Source organism: Phalacrocorax carbo, chromosome 12 (assembly GCF_963921805.1).
Source record: "Phalacrocorax carbo chromosome 12, bPhaCar2.1, whole genome shotgun sequence".
NCBI lineage: Eukaryota > Metazoa > Chordata > Aves > Suliformes > Phalacrocoracidae > Phalacrocorax > Phalacrocorax carbo.
Genome location: NC_087524.1, coordinates 6,908,497 through 6,923,155, shown reverse-complemented (window position 1 = coordinate 6,923,155; position 14,659 = coordinate 6,908,497). Strand labels below are relative to the sequence as shown.

Below are 14,659 nucleotides of genomic sequence, written 5' to 3'. Positions count from 1 at the left end.
TCTGCACTCTCACACGAGCTCTGGGTTGACACCCTTCCCTCAGTCATGGTGGCTGTGCCATCGTCCTTTGTGTAGTAGTTGCAACCATGCCACAGTAATGACAGTTTGGGGTACAGACGCTGCAGAGAAAATCTTGTCGTCTATTCAAAAGTATATGTTTTGACTCCTAGTTAAATAGCAGCCTAGAAGATCACAAGCAAAATTAATAAAATCCCTAACAGTTTTTATTAAGGTTTTAAATGGTTGCTCTTGCACACTAAGAAGCCACAGAATTACAATTGTCTGTACAACCGTAATTCTTTTTCCTTAAATATGCTTTATGCTATTGACTTTTATTGTACAGAATCAGTGTTTTTCTGTAGCACTAGGACTTGATATAGTGCAAGGATGAGTGCAGACAGAAGCAGAAGTAATGTTGCACAGTGAACCATAAGTTTTGCAGTTCCTAATTTTTGAGTGCTTTACTTTGGTCTGCTTACACTTAAAAATCAATTTTGGTAGGCAAATTTATTTTTAGTAAAACAACTGCGTTGTTACAAATCACAGTATCGATAGAGGTATGCTAATGTATTGTTTCTCTTCACGTAAAGTGGTGGTAACGGTATAAATCATCTTTGTATCTCCTGCTTCATGGAGAGAGTTAAAGACTACTGCCCATCTTTAGATCCTTTTTTCTATCAGTCAGAAACCTGAAGAACTCAATAGAATTTACGAAGAAGAACCATAAGTACAGTGAATTTTTACCTGCAGGAGGAGAAAGCGTTGACTACCAAAGGACTATTTAGTCTATTAGGGAAAAGGCAGAGTCAACATGGCAGAAAGTTTGATTAAACTTTCTTAAATCAGATTAAGATTATAAATTAGCCATTTATTTTTAACAGATAGAATCATTTTAATCATAGTAACAGATTACAGAGAGAAATGGTGGATGCTGCGTGTCTTGATATCCTCAGATTAAGTCTAGATGTCTGTGTGAAATGTGGACTCTATTCCAATCAAAGTGATTGAGTTAAAAGCAAGGGATAATTGGGGAAATTGAATGACTTGTGAATAGAGTCAGACTATATAATCTAGTGTTTCTTTCTGATTTTAAGAGTTCTACGAAACCTTTATAGTTATCTGGACGTAGTTTATACGATACTTTTCAAAATGGAAATTTAACCGTCCATTTTCTTGGGAGCAAGAAGACATTTCTTGGCATCCATTAGTTGCACTTCAAGCTTTTAAAAGTACTCTTTTCCTTGACTCCATCTCTCACAGTACACCTGAGGGATGCACAAATGGCCTCCCTATGTATATATTGTTGTTACTAAAGTGCATTCACTGTTCTGGAGTTCTGTCCTGAGTCACAGCACTCGGCATTGGAAACAAGCATAGGTCCTGGAGATCACAATTTGTTGGATTAAAATAGATGAAGTCAAAACTATCTGACCACAGTATATTAAAGCGTCTCTCTCTGAATGAGAGATATTAATCATATCTCTCACTGATATTCTGGTTTAGAAATTTTGTTAAAATAACATTTTAAAAACTTAAACACTTAATTTTGAACTTTGAACTTCCAAATAAAAAGTCTGTCCTGTGCATTTAAGTTACTGCAAAGCAAGCTTTTGCCTTACTTTGATCTGTTGGACTGGTAACAATGTCAGATCCTGTGCTTCTGTTGCCCAAACACAGCCAAATTTCGCTCAGTGAGTGAGCTGGATAACAAATTCAGACTTTGCTTACCTGTGTGCTCTCTCCTCATGAAATCTAATTCTGTTTTTGACTCTGTGAGCCCAAGGTTTCATCTTCTGGGCATCGCTCACGCAGAAGCAAACCATTTGTGCCACAACAGTGATGCTGCTCAGAATGATGCAAGCATTGCAATGCACTAACATAAAGAAAAAATAGGTAGTGGTGATGCAACGACATTGCTTGTTTTTAAGTGGAATATAAGCGTTAGGTCAGCAGTATCAGAGCAGGTACCTTTGATCCACATCTTGAGTAATAGTAAATTAAAAAAAAAAACCCACAATAATCTAGATATGTGAGGCAGTTAAAGATAAGGACCCATGCTAACTTCATAAAATTACAATTATTGTCATGCTAGTTTATACAGTAGCTAGTTATTCTTATGAATAACCACATATGCAATACTTATATGTGCAAATTTCCTTGCATTGTGTTACATAATGAAGCATCCTTTCCACACATTGATGGATTTATTTTTTCCTTCACTAATCCTCAATGAATTTCCAATTCAAGACATTTTTAATGAAACTCTTGATATGGTGACTTGGTGTTATATATTTTGATTTTTTTCTTTCAGTTCAATTTAGAGTCTTCATGACAGAATTTTTCAGCGTTGTGTTTAATTTATTAAAGCTTATTTATTAGGATTTTACTGCATAATAACGTTCAAAAATAATACAGGTTGCTAATTTGAAGAACTTTTTTATGAATTGCAAATTCACAATATTTTTTTCCTTCCCTTTCCACAGGACATTACCCAAAACTGGTGTTTCACTTTGAACTCAAGAGAAACATCTTGTATTTCATACTAGAGACATATGTACCATCAATACTACTGGTTGTGCTCTCCTGGGTATCATTTTGGATAAGCCAGTCATCAGTGCCAGCCAGAATCTGCATAGGTGAGAAGCTGATAAAACAAAACAAACCAAGAGCTGGATCATTAAGATGCTGTCTTTATTTCACGTACATGGAATCCATTTCCACAAATTGCCAACACTTCTTATTTTATGGAATGATCTGGCTTGCCATCTGCGGTACCTCATGCAGATTCCCCTTAAAGCCTTGCTATTTTTTAACGAAGAAAACGTCTTTGGGAGCTACAGGAGACTTGGAGGCAGGGGAGGCTGCTGAAAGCAAAAGAAAACTCAGTCATTTTGGAAATAATTTCAACATATTCAAATACATGGCATGCACCGACAGCGTTGTGAGGCTTTTGTGAGGGTTAATGATACATACTAATAACACATGAATAACGAGAGAATTATAAGAGATTAAAAATAAGTAATTTCAAATAAAGGACTTTTTGAAAGGGAAAGGATGCAAATCAGTTCTGATCAGACTGCAGGTGGGGTGGGAAAAACACTCCTACAGAATAGGGAAGAAAGAAAGATTTCACAACAAATGTGGCCAGTGGGCAACTGCACTGAGCGAAATGCTATCTGGATGTTAGAAAGGGAGCGTTTGCATAGTATTGCAATAAGAACGTGTTAATCATAAGTGTACATTCTATGACACCAAAACCTCTCTCATTTTAATTTCCAGGCTTCTCAGCTTTGCAGACAGTTTTCATGAGTGTTTTTAAGCATTTAACTTCAGACTCACAAGTTCATTTGAAAGTTTTTTTTCCAAAACATGACACATTAAATGCTGTGGCATATTAAGAGTGCACAGAGCCAGGAAAAACTGTCTTGTAGCAGTAGAGGCCCTCATTGCTATCTGTGATTTATCAGAACTTATATTTTTGCATTCCACAGGTGTTACCACAGTCCTTACTATGACAACACTGATGATGGGAGCCAGGACTTCACTCCCGAATGCTAACTGCTTTATTAAGGCTATTGATGTGTACCTTGGTATCTGCTTCAGTTTCATCTTTGGAGCACTGTTAGAGTATGCCGTGGCTCATTTCTGCACTCTGCATCAACTCAGCTCAAAGGAACTTCCAAAGGTATTTTAATTCTTTGATTGTTGTCCTACAGAACCGGCTTCCATTATACCTGCTAGAGAGAATGAATTATCTTAGCACTAATGGTAAGTGTATTTAAGGAAGTTTCTATTTTAGAATAAGGAGAGTGAAAACATAACCTTGAGAAAAGGAAAAATTATTTGTATACCTAGACCTTTTTGGAAGAGATCAAACAAACTGAAACAGCCTTCTATCATGATTCTCTCTTTTGGCATGGACTTTACGGCTATTTATCAAACAATGTGCTAGACATACCACAAAAGTCATAAGCACTTGTTCTCTCCCCCCAATGACATATGCTTACTTACAGTTCAAAAATTAGACTCACTTTGGTGGCTTGATCTTGTTGCAATACAGCAAAAAAGAAAAGATTTTATCACATTCCGTTTATGAAACCTTCTGCACATGCCTGGTACATGAGTCAGTTTCCTAGCAGACAGCTTCATGTATTAGGTGCATCTGACCCCTATAACCTTCCACTTACACCTTCTCTTTCAACAGCTGCAGCTGAAGGTCAGACCGGGATTCGCTTTCTGTTCTGCATCATTATTACTGGAGTGCTTTTTGCGCTCTAATGATCTTCTCACAACTCTGAAATTCTGCGAAATATACTTAAAATAAAAACGGATCAAATCAACATGGACATTTTTGAGTCTGGTAGTTACCATCTTGCTGAAATAATCAGGGCAGGTTCATGAAGAAGTTTTGTCACATCTTCCATCTCCAGTGTTTAGCGCTGTTTTCATAAGCAGTGAAAAAGAAATCACAAGGAAGTTGGAAGCTGATTCTCTTGCAGCTTTTAATTACAGAATTGAATCTCATATGCATGTTAAAAGAGAAAATGTTAAGCAGCTTATGAAATTTTTTCATGAGAAGAAGTAAAACATGGAAAGTGAGAATAACAGAAAAAAAAGCAGGAAAAAGTTTGGTTGGGTGCTGTGGGGATAAACAGCCAGAAGAAGAAAGATTCTTAACTATTTAAGGCAAATTTTGGCTGTTTGGTTGAGAGAGAGGTTCTGTAAATGCACAGGAATATGTTCAAAGCTGTCATTAGATCTAGGTGTGTGGAGAAGGACTGAAAAACGGACACGAAGCCGAGCCACTCAGTGGGTTTTAAAGGACAACGTCTAACGGGGAATGTCTGTAAATGGGCAAATACTTGTTTTGAACGAGGATTTGAGTGGAAAGCCTGAAAGTGATTTTTCTTGGCAAGGTAGCATCGGTGACAATTCCCTCTGAGCATATCATTCTTGTGAAGTAAGTGGTTGTCATTTTGCTCAAAGAACAGGAAAAGAAAAAAAGCTTATTGGAGGTTTGGGCAAGAAAATAAAGTGTTTCAGTGCTTGGATGATTAAACATCTTTGGATCCGTGAAGGGCACTTATGACTGCCCTTGCCTTTGCCTTCCTGTGTCGGATTCCCTTTCATCTGGGGCACATGTACTGGTGCTTTCAGGTGGGGCAGACATGGGAACTTGTGGACTTGAAAGACATGCATACAAGTTAGTGAAAGTACAGCCCTAAAATGAGGAAGGGAGGAAGACTTATGGTACAGTTTTGTGGTGGACTTCATGACTGAAACGAGTGGTCTGCCACCTCAGGCATGTTTCCTGCCGCCTTCTGTGCATCAGGAGTGAGCAAGCCAGTCCAACTCGCTTCTTGCCCACACGAACACAAGTATATAAGAGAAGGGGCAGTTGTTTGGCCCTAGATCAGCCAAAGACACTAGAAAAAGGAAAATGCCTGTCATGTCCTTTTCCTACTGTAGCCAAGGGCAAGCACCGCTTACTGAGCAGGGTGCCGTGGAAAGCACACTTGACTTGTATTTCTCATTTCTCACTGTGAAAACCAAAAAATGCAAGGACAGAAGAGGCAGCTAAAATCTCATGTCACTGTCTAGCAGGTACTTAACAAACTTCTGTATGAGTATTGTCACCATAAATGTGTTCTCCTCATTATCATACTCTCTTACGGACATAGGTTAATTAGAAATCTCACTTCCCAGTTTGTTATTCCCATATGCGACCTGATACAAAATTTGCACTCAGGATTATGTAAATAAATGTAGGAAGTGCATTGAAAAGGTAACCCTCTGCCTTGCACAGGAATTAATTGCACCGGTTTGCTTTCTGCTTTGCTCTTTAAAGCAGGTGGGCACTGGCATATCATGTTCTTTTGAAGCACTTGGGGTCTCCAGTTTAGAATATAAACTGGTGAAACCACTCATCATATCCACAGTCTTGCAGTGTCTCACATCACGTGAACCAGGACCCACAGAGGCAGCTTCAAAGCTAATGGCAAAAGCAGAGGAACCACCTACTGTAAAGGAACGTTAGGCAAAATGTGCCATTCACAGGAGCTGCGTAACAGACTGTCTAAACAGAGAAGTTGCCTCTCCAAAATGCTGAGTTTCTTCTCTTTTATATAAAGATGTGAATCATGCCCTCCTATAAAACAGAGAATTCCTCCTTGGCCTTTGTTTTTCACCTAAACCTCTCACCTTTGGTCAGAAAGGAGAAAAGTTTGAAAACTGAAAATAAGGTCACAAGGGCAGGGTTCAGCCTACTCGGCTTTGCTGTGCAAACATCATGCAGTCTTTCTGATCACCAAAGACGCTCTGGGTGTGCAACACTTTAGGCAGGAATATTTTTAGTCTTGAGTATCTTTTTTATTCAATGGAAGTGGCAACTTTCCTCTATTCTGTTGGCTGTTAGATGTCAGCAAACACTTCGGTTAGCAGCAGCCGCAGTAGCATGAGCCATACACAGTGCTTTTCAGGTGATGCACTGTACCTTTCCTGGACGCTACTGACTTGTATCCAAGCAAAGCCCTTCTTAGCGCCAGCTGCCATTTTCTCATTGGCAGCTGGACTCCAGAGAAAACTTAGTGTGACATTTAAAATTAGAGCCACGGTTGAACACTTTCAACACAATTTTTTTGTATAATGTAAACCAGCTTAATCTTTTATCACATTCAGCTCTCCATAGCAAGTTGGAAAAGACCCTTGATAGTCTCAGTTTATAAGGCTAGTTTTTTTATGAATTAGCAGTTGTGGTTCTTCTCTAGATTAGCTTTCTCCTTTTGAAGCAATGTGATGCAGCGGTTTTGCTGTAGATTTGTCTCTGTTCTGCGAGAGCCCTGTAACGTAACACTGGAAACAGAATCAAGTACATATGCACCATGTATGATATTTTCTTCTCAAGGAATAACTGCCTCTTGGGGATTAGAAAGGTGTTAAGAGCAGCCTAATAAAGCATCTGTCTCCTGCGAATCGTTCACATGCAGTTGTGTGAAAAGAAAAAAATGGCACGTACGCAATGTCCTTTCATGCTCTGCAGTAGAACTAATTCTGTACAACTTTTAGCTAGCTCTACCTGAGAGACAGATAGGCTCTTAGGCTGAATAATGCCCCAGATCCTGCCAGTTTGGAAGTACAGATGTTGTTTTGCTCTTTTTTCCCTTTCTGAAAAATGAGAGCAGTGGAAAAAAGTCAGGACTCTCCTGACAGGTTTCTTTATTCTGTTAATTTTTGAAGTGCCGAGTGCATTCACCAGGCTGTCCCTCCAGTGCCTTGTTTCAAGCCCCAGGTGCTGCTGACAAAGGCTCCTCCGCCATCCCCAGCTCTTCCGTCAGCTGCCTGAACTTCTTCAAGCAGAAGAGCTAGGTATTGATAACAGAGTTTGGCCCCAAGTAAAACTCCAGGTTTGAGTTTTAGTACTATCCTGGGGACTGTTTCAAGTTCAGACTGGAAATTTATGGACTGATCCTGTTAATGCTGTATGGGCAGATTTTTATCCTGGCCTTTGGTTTCAAAATTCTCACGTAGCTGTGGGAGGCCAAGTGGAGGATGAGCAAGGTTTTGTAGTCAGTGTATTTTTAGGATGATGTGTTGTGTTGAGCTCTGTTTATCTCTCTCAAATAGAATATACTGGATTTTTTTGGCAAATTGAAAATGAAAAGCAGGAATAGTCCCTTTTTCTAGCTCCATCTGTTCTGCTTCGCTGATTCACAGCAGTCTGAGGACATTGTCCAGACTCCACTTTACGTTTCAAGGATTTTACTAATTTTAGATGAAGAAAGGCTCAAAAACTGTGCTGTCTACAAGTACCCTGGGCAGAAGAGCAATTCTGTTCTGCATAGAGATCACTTGGGTGGCTTAATGAGCTCTCTTTGACTTAAATAGCTGGGGTATTTCTAAATGAGCTTTCTGTGTGGCTACATATCAGGCTGTACATCTTAACTTTTCTAAAGTTTGTCCTTGTCTAATATATTTCTTCTCACGATGCAAATGGAAAAAGCAAATTGGTCAGAGGAAAGAGATTCTGCATTCTACATTTCACAAATAAATTTTTAACCTTTTCTTGCTTGTATGCCACTCACTGATTTGGAAGGTAATAAAATCATCAGGAGAAAATGAAGATTATGCGTACACCTGCCCCAGCTAAAATGACCCCTCCTCCAACTGTACAACTTCATGTTTAGTTTAGGTGAAGAGTTGGAGCTAGTCTTTCTAGCCTGGATCTGCTGGTATCTCTGCACTATCCCAAACCGAACTAAACACCCCAGCACTTTCAAGAAAGTTTGTGTTTAGAGCTGAAGCTGCAGCTGATGTCTAATCCTGTGTCCTCTGAGTCAGTAACAGAAAACCGGCTGACTTCAAAGGATGAAGATTTCATACGTGAACTCCATGGCTCCAAGCCATTTCTAATCAAAGAAACAAAACCCACCAGAAGGCTTATACAATGTTCTCCAAAGAGTTGTCTTGATGCAGTGAAGCACATAAAAATGTGCTTAACCTTAGCATAACTTTGAACTTAAAGCATGGGTTTCAGGGCTTGAAAGAAAGTAGTATGAGCCATTTAGTATTGAATTTCTTGTGGGGCTTGTTCCTCTTTATGATTCCCTTTTCTTTTGGTGCCTTTTTTTCAAGTAATTTGATTTTTATCACAAAGCACTGGGAATAGAGTAGCCACCTGCATGGAAGGAAAGTGTCTTGCGTTCTAGGGTGCTGGATTTGGGGTGCAACCAGATTGGATAGCTGGGCTGGCAGCTCCCTCACCTTCTCCATCTCCAGACTGGGGCTTTGCTTTACCTGCTTTCTAGACCCTGACCTTTGCCAGTATTTTCCCTGAGCAGAAGACAGCTTATTGTTATGCATATCATGAATTTCATGCTGTCTTAAGTAAAACTTAGTGGGCCATATTTGAACAAATCCAGCTTTGCTCGACAGTCCTATGAAGGCTTTTGCACTAAAATGTTGTTTAAGTCAATGTTCTTCCTGTAAATAGAGGCTTTGAAAGCTGAAAGGAGCTGTCTGGTGCATGTAGGTGCTCACCCTTGAAATCAAAGCGCGAGCTACTGGAGGAGGCGTAAGAAAAATCCTATTATTTGCTGCAGCTCTAAAGCAAATAGGTGATGAAACATGCATTTAAGTAACTGTTGTTTTGCTCCCTATCAGAATGAGGATGAAGATGATGAAGAAGAGAGGAATGGAGTCCTGGCAGCCGTCACTAACAGTTGCAGTGCCCCTGACAATATGAACAAGATTGATTCAAACAAAAGCAGCAAAACTAGCATCGATGGGAAAAAGGAGAGCAGTAAATGCAGTGGCTGTAGTTCACCAATGTCAGTAATGAAAAGACTTTTCTGTATCTTTGGTTGCTTCCGCGTTAAAAATCCTTACCACATAGACAACTATGCCAGATTTTCTTTTCCATTATCATTCATCATAATAAATGTATTTTACTGGGTATATTATTTGTATTTCTAAATATTTTAATGTGTAAAATTTGTTTAAAGTTTAGAAAGTGGATATGGAAGGGGAAATTGCGGAAGAATGAGGAAGTTGCATTTGGATAAAGGATATGAAAGGACATGCTGTTTTTTCAAGCATTTCTACGAAGTTTCTTGTTAACTTACTTTTCCACTGTTAAATGACTGTCATCCAAAACTGACTTTCCTATTAGCATGCATGTCCTGTATTAAACTATTTATCAAAGCCCAGAAGTCCTTTTAAAATATTTTAATGGTCAACTTTGTAAAATAAGAGTTATATTACTCTTGTTTCTGAACTGCATTGAATATATTTCAAAAATAAAAATGATGGAGTTGTTTTCCTGCTATGCTTTCAGTATTCAGTTCCTTCTAGCTTTGTCAATAATGCATAAATTTTCCAGGTTATATAAGAAAATGTATAATTGCAGATCAAAGTGGTTTTGCTTCACAGCAAGAAACAGCTTTGAAGGTGTGGGCTACCAATACAAGCCAAACAATATATTAATCTTTGTAAGGTCACAAATATGTATTGAGACTCTTCCCTACATCTTTGGACAGAACTCCCATAGGCATCAATGGCTTTTCTGAATAAGTGCAGGGCAGGACACAGAAATGGACTGGAGCCAAAATGTTTAGATCCAGAGAGCTGTTTTTTCCAAGTGAGGACATACTTAGGTGTTGGCCAATCCTTAATGGAATATGGCCATTTATCCTGACATTTGTACTCGCCCAGTCACAACTGCCTGGGTAACTACAATGCAGAGGAAAAACGTGATATGCTCAATTCTCAGCTTAGCAAATTCCTCTTGCGTCACTTGCCAATAAGAATTTCACATAAAGATGAAAAAGCTTACTTCTTGCACTGAAAAGAAAACCCTGGCTATGCAATAATTCTTGATGAAAAAGGGGAAAGTTTTACACAGATGAAATTATGACCCACATGAGAGAATGGCTACACTTGTTGAAAAACCATACTGGTGTTTCTGAGCAGTTACTTCACTGACAGGTATTACAAAAGTTATTGATATGGCAACCTGCTTCTTATACTGCCGTCTGGAAGTTTAGAAGCACTTATTATTATACGCTTTTCCTGACCATAATATACGTGCGGGTTGTGTGTGTATATATATATGTATAAATGTGTATGTGTGCTTTTATATACTGTGTACCTTGACATTTATGATGATCTGACACACTGCACACATAGAAATGCATTTAAAAGCCCCCATAATATTGAGGGTCTTTGATACACCTTTCTACCAGCGTGCTGCCTGTGAAGAACACCATTACATGAGAAGGAAAGCACAAAATACCAGAGTGGGTTAGATTTGCCCCTGCTCACAACTAAATCCATGAAAGCGGTATAATCATTTCACACTGGTAAACAAATATTAATCAATAAAATCCTCTCAGTAATTTTATTTTATAAACTGGTTGAGTACTGAAAGCTTGTTTCTCTACTGTTATCAGTAATGCCTCTTGCAAGTCTTATTGAGGCAATGCGACTTCAAGAAAGTCTAGTGGCTTTTAGCTCCTTGTGGCTCTTCTGATGTTCATATAAAAGGAAATGCATTCAAGAAATCAAACCAAGACTACCTTTGTTAAGGACAAGCCAAAAAATAAGTACAGGTTTTTTTTATTCAGCATTCTGGTATTGCAGATTTAGCCTTAAACCCTTTACTCAAGAAGAGATTCTATGAGATTTTTCTTGGAAATGAGGTGTGGAACTGAACTCTGAGATCTCTTTCTAGTTCTTACTCCCATAAAATCCACAGAAGGCATATGGTAAAGCTCTGTCTTTAGTTTCTTAAGCTTGACGTTTACATTAATCCTCAATCTCTTCAAATAGTTCATCCACATGTTGCAAGTTACATGTTGTGTTAACACTAAATTTGGGATTTACATTTACTATAAGCATGAAATAGGCATTTAGAGTTCTCTAGCTTCCAATTAACTTGGAGGTAATTCACCTTAAATATTCTTTCAGAAAGTCATTGAAGGTCTGGACAGATTTATTTACAGTGCATTAACTGATAACAAGGTCTGGTTTCCCACTCACGTGCTAATCGTGAGCAGAGTTAGACAATGAAGTCCCCCACGTTTTCATGAAAGAATACATTGCACAGCCAGATTATTTATTATTCTGCTTTGCAAAGCACTGCATTAATTACAGATTTTAAAAACAAAACTCGGTTTGACATGAATTTGTGTAAGTAGAAGATGTTCCCTCCAGGGGACAGGGGAACAGAATTTCAGCGCATTGTATGAAGAATGAATAACAGCATTTAAATTATCCCATTCAAACATACAAAACTGTCCCCAGAAACGATCTAATTCCTTGGAGTTAGCTGTAAAGGCCCTTCCAAGTAAGTGGCAGTCACAGATGATGCATTGAAGGCCACAACTCAGAGGTGAATTAGAGATGGAGAAGTCTCTTTTACAGCTAAAAACAGGGGCCAAAGTTGAGGCTGAGGCACTCAAACCTAGCCTCCGCAATGAAAATGGCTTTGTTTCCAAATCTGGTGAAAAGTAAAGGGGAAAGACCTAGGATTTGCTGCAATCATTTTTTTGGTTGATAGTTGGCTTCTCTTTGTTTTGCTTACTTCTATTTTAATGTTTTCTAATCAGGGACCTTCTCTGACTCCGTATACAGAAATGCCCGGTTCTATTGAGAGGCCACTCGAGGCAGATGTACAACTAGGGACACGAGGTAGGTGACGGGGTTAGTGGTGTGAACTGATGGTGCACCTTCCTGTAACTTTGCTGTTAGTAGGAGGTGCTCTACTCTGGATGTATCTGAAGGCAGCAGCCAGCCCAAGAAATAAATTTCCTTCCACTGTGGAATGCCTGCAAGCCTGCTCTTTCTGTTTAGCAGCCATCTCACAGGTGTTTAAGCATTGTGCAGACTAGAACAACATCTCTGACCTTAGTAAGTTCTTTGGTATTATTTTCTTGACGGAAAAGTAAATTTATTATGAAAATAAAATCCTTTGCTGATCTATTTTGTTAAATATAATATTTTTTTTTTTAGAATTTAGACTTTTGAAGATATTAATCCTTGTTACATTTCCACTTTGGCAATTATCTGGTGTGTTTCTCTGATTCGGCTGTGTCATAGGTAAGTATCTATGCGGCCTGCTTACTGGGATGCTAGTAGGGATGTTTTGAGAGTATTTGAAATATTCCACCTAAATCAAAAAGGAAGTACTAAGAAAGATGACATTTTAGAACTGGCATTCATTAGCTCTTATAAGAAGGCATTTTAAATCAATATCAGAACATTTATTTTAAAACATGAACAACTAAATACCCCATCTGAATACTCCAGTCAACACATATGGAAAACATAAGATAAGGGCATCCATCTGTTGAGCTGAGTACCCTTTTCAGCACAGTGGCCGTCTTTATTATTAGTGCAGCAGCAACTTAAACAGCTCCGTTTCCGTCCTTGCAAGTCCCTTTGTGCTAATTATTTTAAGACAACGGTTATGTCTTTTGGCATGGCAAAATGTATTAAAAAAAAGATGCCCCACATTGTCACCCTGCAATTCAAAAAGAGATTACCAAAAAGATTAGAGATTAAAGAAAACCTCTGTAACAGTAAAGCTGATGACAGAAGAAGAAACCGGGAGATGTAAACCTTCTGCTTTCTGCTAACAGCTCTTGCCAGTGGCGTGGTGCAGCTGAGCATGTAAAATACCACTGCAAATGCAATCTGAACAGGCTGCTGGAGAGCTGGGGCTACTGGTACAATTCACTCCATGCAGCAGTAGATGGAGCTAATTAACTACTCTTCATGACTGAATGAGCAAATGTAAATGGCAAATGCTAGTTAAGAGGGACTCTAGGGAAAATCTATTACAAGCTGACATTTGTACTGTGGTAACTAGGTCACGTTTGTAGTGACAGATTAATTAAAATCAGACAAAACAGCATTGTCAGGTGGCCTGTTGAGGACTTCTGTTTTTCACAGTAAAGTTCAGGTTTCTCAAACCTAGTCTGTTGTTTCGATTGTTTTAGCCACTGAAATCATTAACATATTCTGCCAGTCTGCAAAGTAACTTCATGACCACAATATCTTGTGTTTTAAGCCTGAATGTTCTATCCTCATGTCAAGGTTTTCTCCTGCAGGTTATGTTTCAAATCGAAGTATTACAGCAGCTCAGTATTTCAAAGCAGGCAGAATAGTGGCTGTACCAACAGTTTTCCTATAAATATTTATGAATCCTAAATAAATGTTCCCAGGTAATTCACTGGCACAATGCTAACAGTTGACACAAGGATCAAATTAATTTTAAAAGCTAGTTCAAATCTTTTGGAGAAATTTCCCTTGAAATAGGGTTTCTTGAAATGGTGGGAAAGTGAGCCGTGGGAGCCTTCCGGGCTGATTAAACAGGTTGCTGCAAGAACAAGCTATCTCAACCTGAGAGCTAAAGACTTGAGTGGATTCAGCTTACTGTAGAGAAGTGGGTGCTTGACAGTGCTTAAAGCAGATAGGCTTGACGTGATTTCGAAGTCTGTAATAGATTTGCCATTACTTGTTATATAACTTTATAATTAAAACCAGGGTTTCACTTTAATAATATTGCCACATTCAGCTATTCATCAGTTTCCATCTGGAGACATCTGTCTTCCCCAGTCCCAACTGACAGTCAAACTTTCCACCCTCAGAAAAAGAAGGATAAGGGGAGATTTGGGGCATTTCTGTCTCTTGATGTGATTTAACTCATATAATTTCGGTTCTGGGTTTCTTTCCAAACTGGAATGGACCTTACTTTCCCATTCCAAATCAAACACATCCAAGACTTCAGAAGACAAAAATACCCCATAAGATTTTAACATCATCACATGTGCATACAAACCATAACCCTGATTCATTTTCAAACTCTGCTCTGAATTTATATTTAATCCAGATTTAACCACTAGATAACTTCATTGGTGTTAAGACAAAACCAGCTGCACTGCTGTTGCTTCCTTTGCTATAGCAGGTAACTTTTGGAACCCAGGCAGTAAAAGGATTTGATGCCAGGATTATTTGATTTCTCAGAACAGAGAGGAATGTAATTTTTCTGCTTTAAAGGCAGGTCAAGAATGGATCCAGAATAGCAGCTCTCACAGCACTGACTCTAACTGGGGCTTGGCCACTTTGGAATCCAAACAAGCTGGCAAAGCTAGAAAAAAAA

General features: G+C 38.7%; 1 protein-coding gene across 1 annotated transcript in view; it reads left to right on the top strand.

Moving 5' to 3' along the window:
- Positions 1-9,820, top strand: part of LOC104046829 (gamma-aminobutyric acid receptor subunit pi-like) — a 40,109-nt gene extending 30,289 nt beyond the window's left edge. The window contains exons 7-9 of the mRNA XM_064464499.1: positions 2,484-2,636; positions 3,492-3,685; positions 9,160-9,820. Of these exons, the coding sequence (XP_064320569.1) occupies positions 2,484-2,636; positions 3,492-3,685; positions 9,160-9,471 (659 nt within the window). The 3' untranslated portion in view covers positions 9,472-9,820. The remainder of the gene's footprint in view (positions 1-2,483; positions 2,637-3,491; positions 3,686-9,159) is intronic.
- Positions 9,821-14,659: the final 4,839 nt, after the last annotated feature.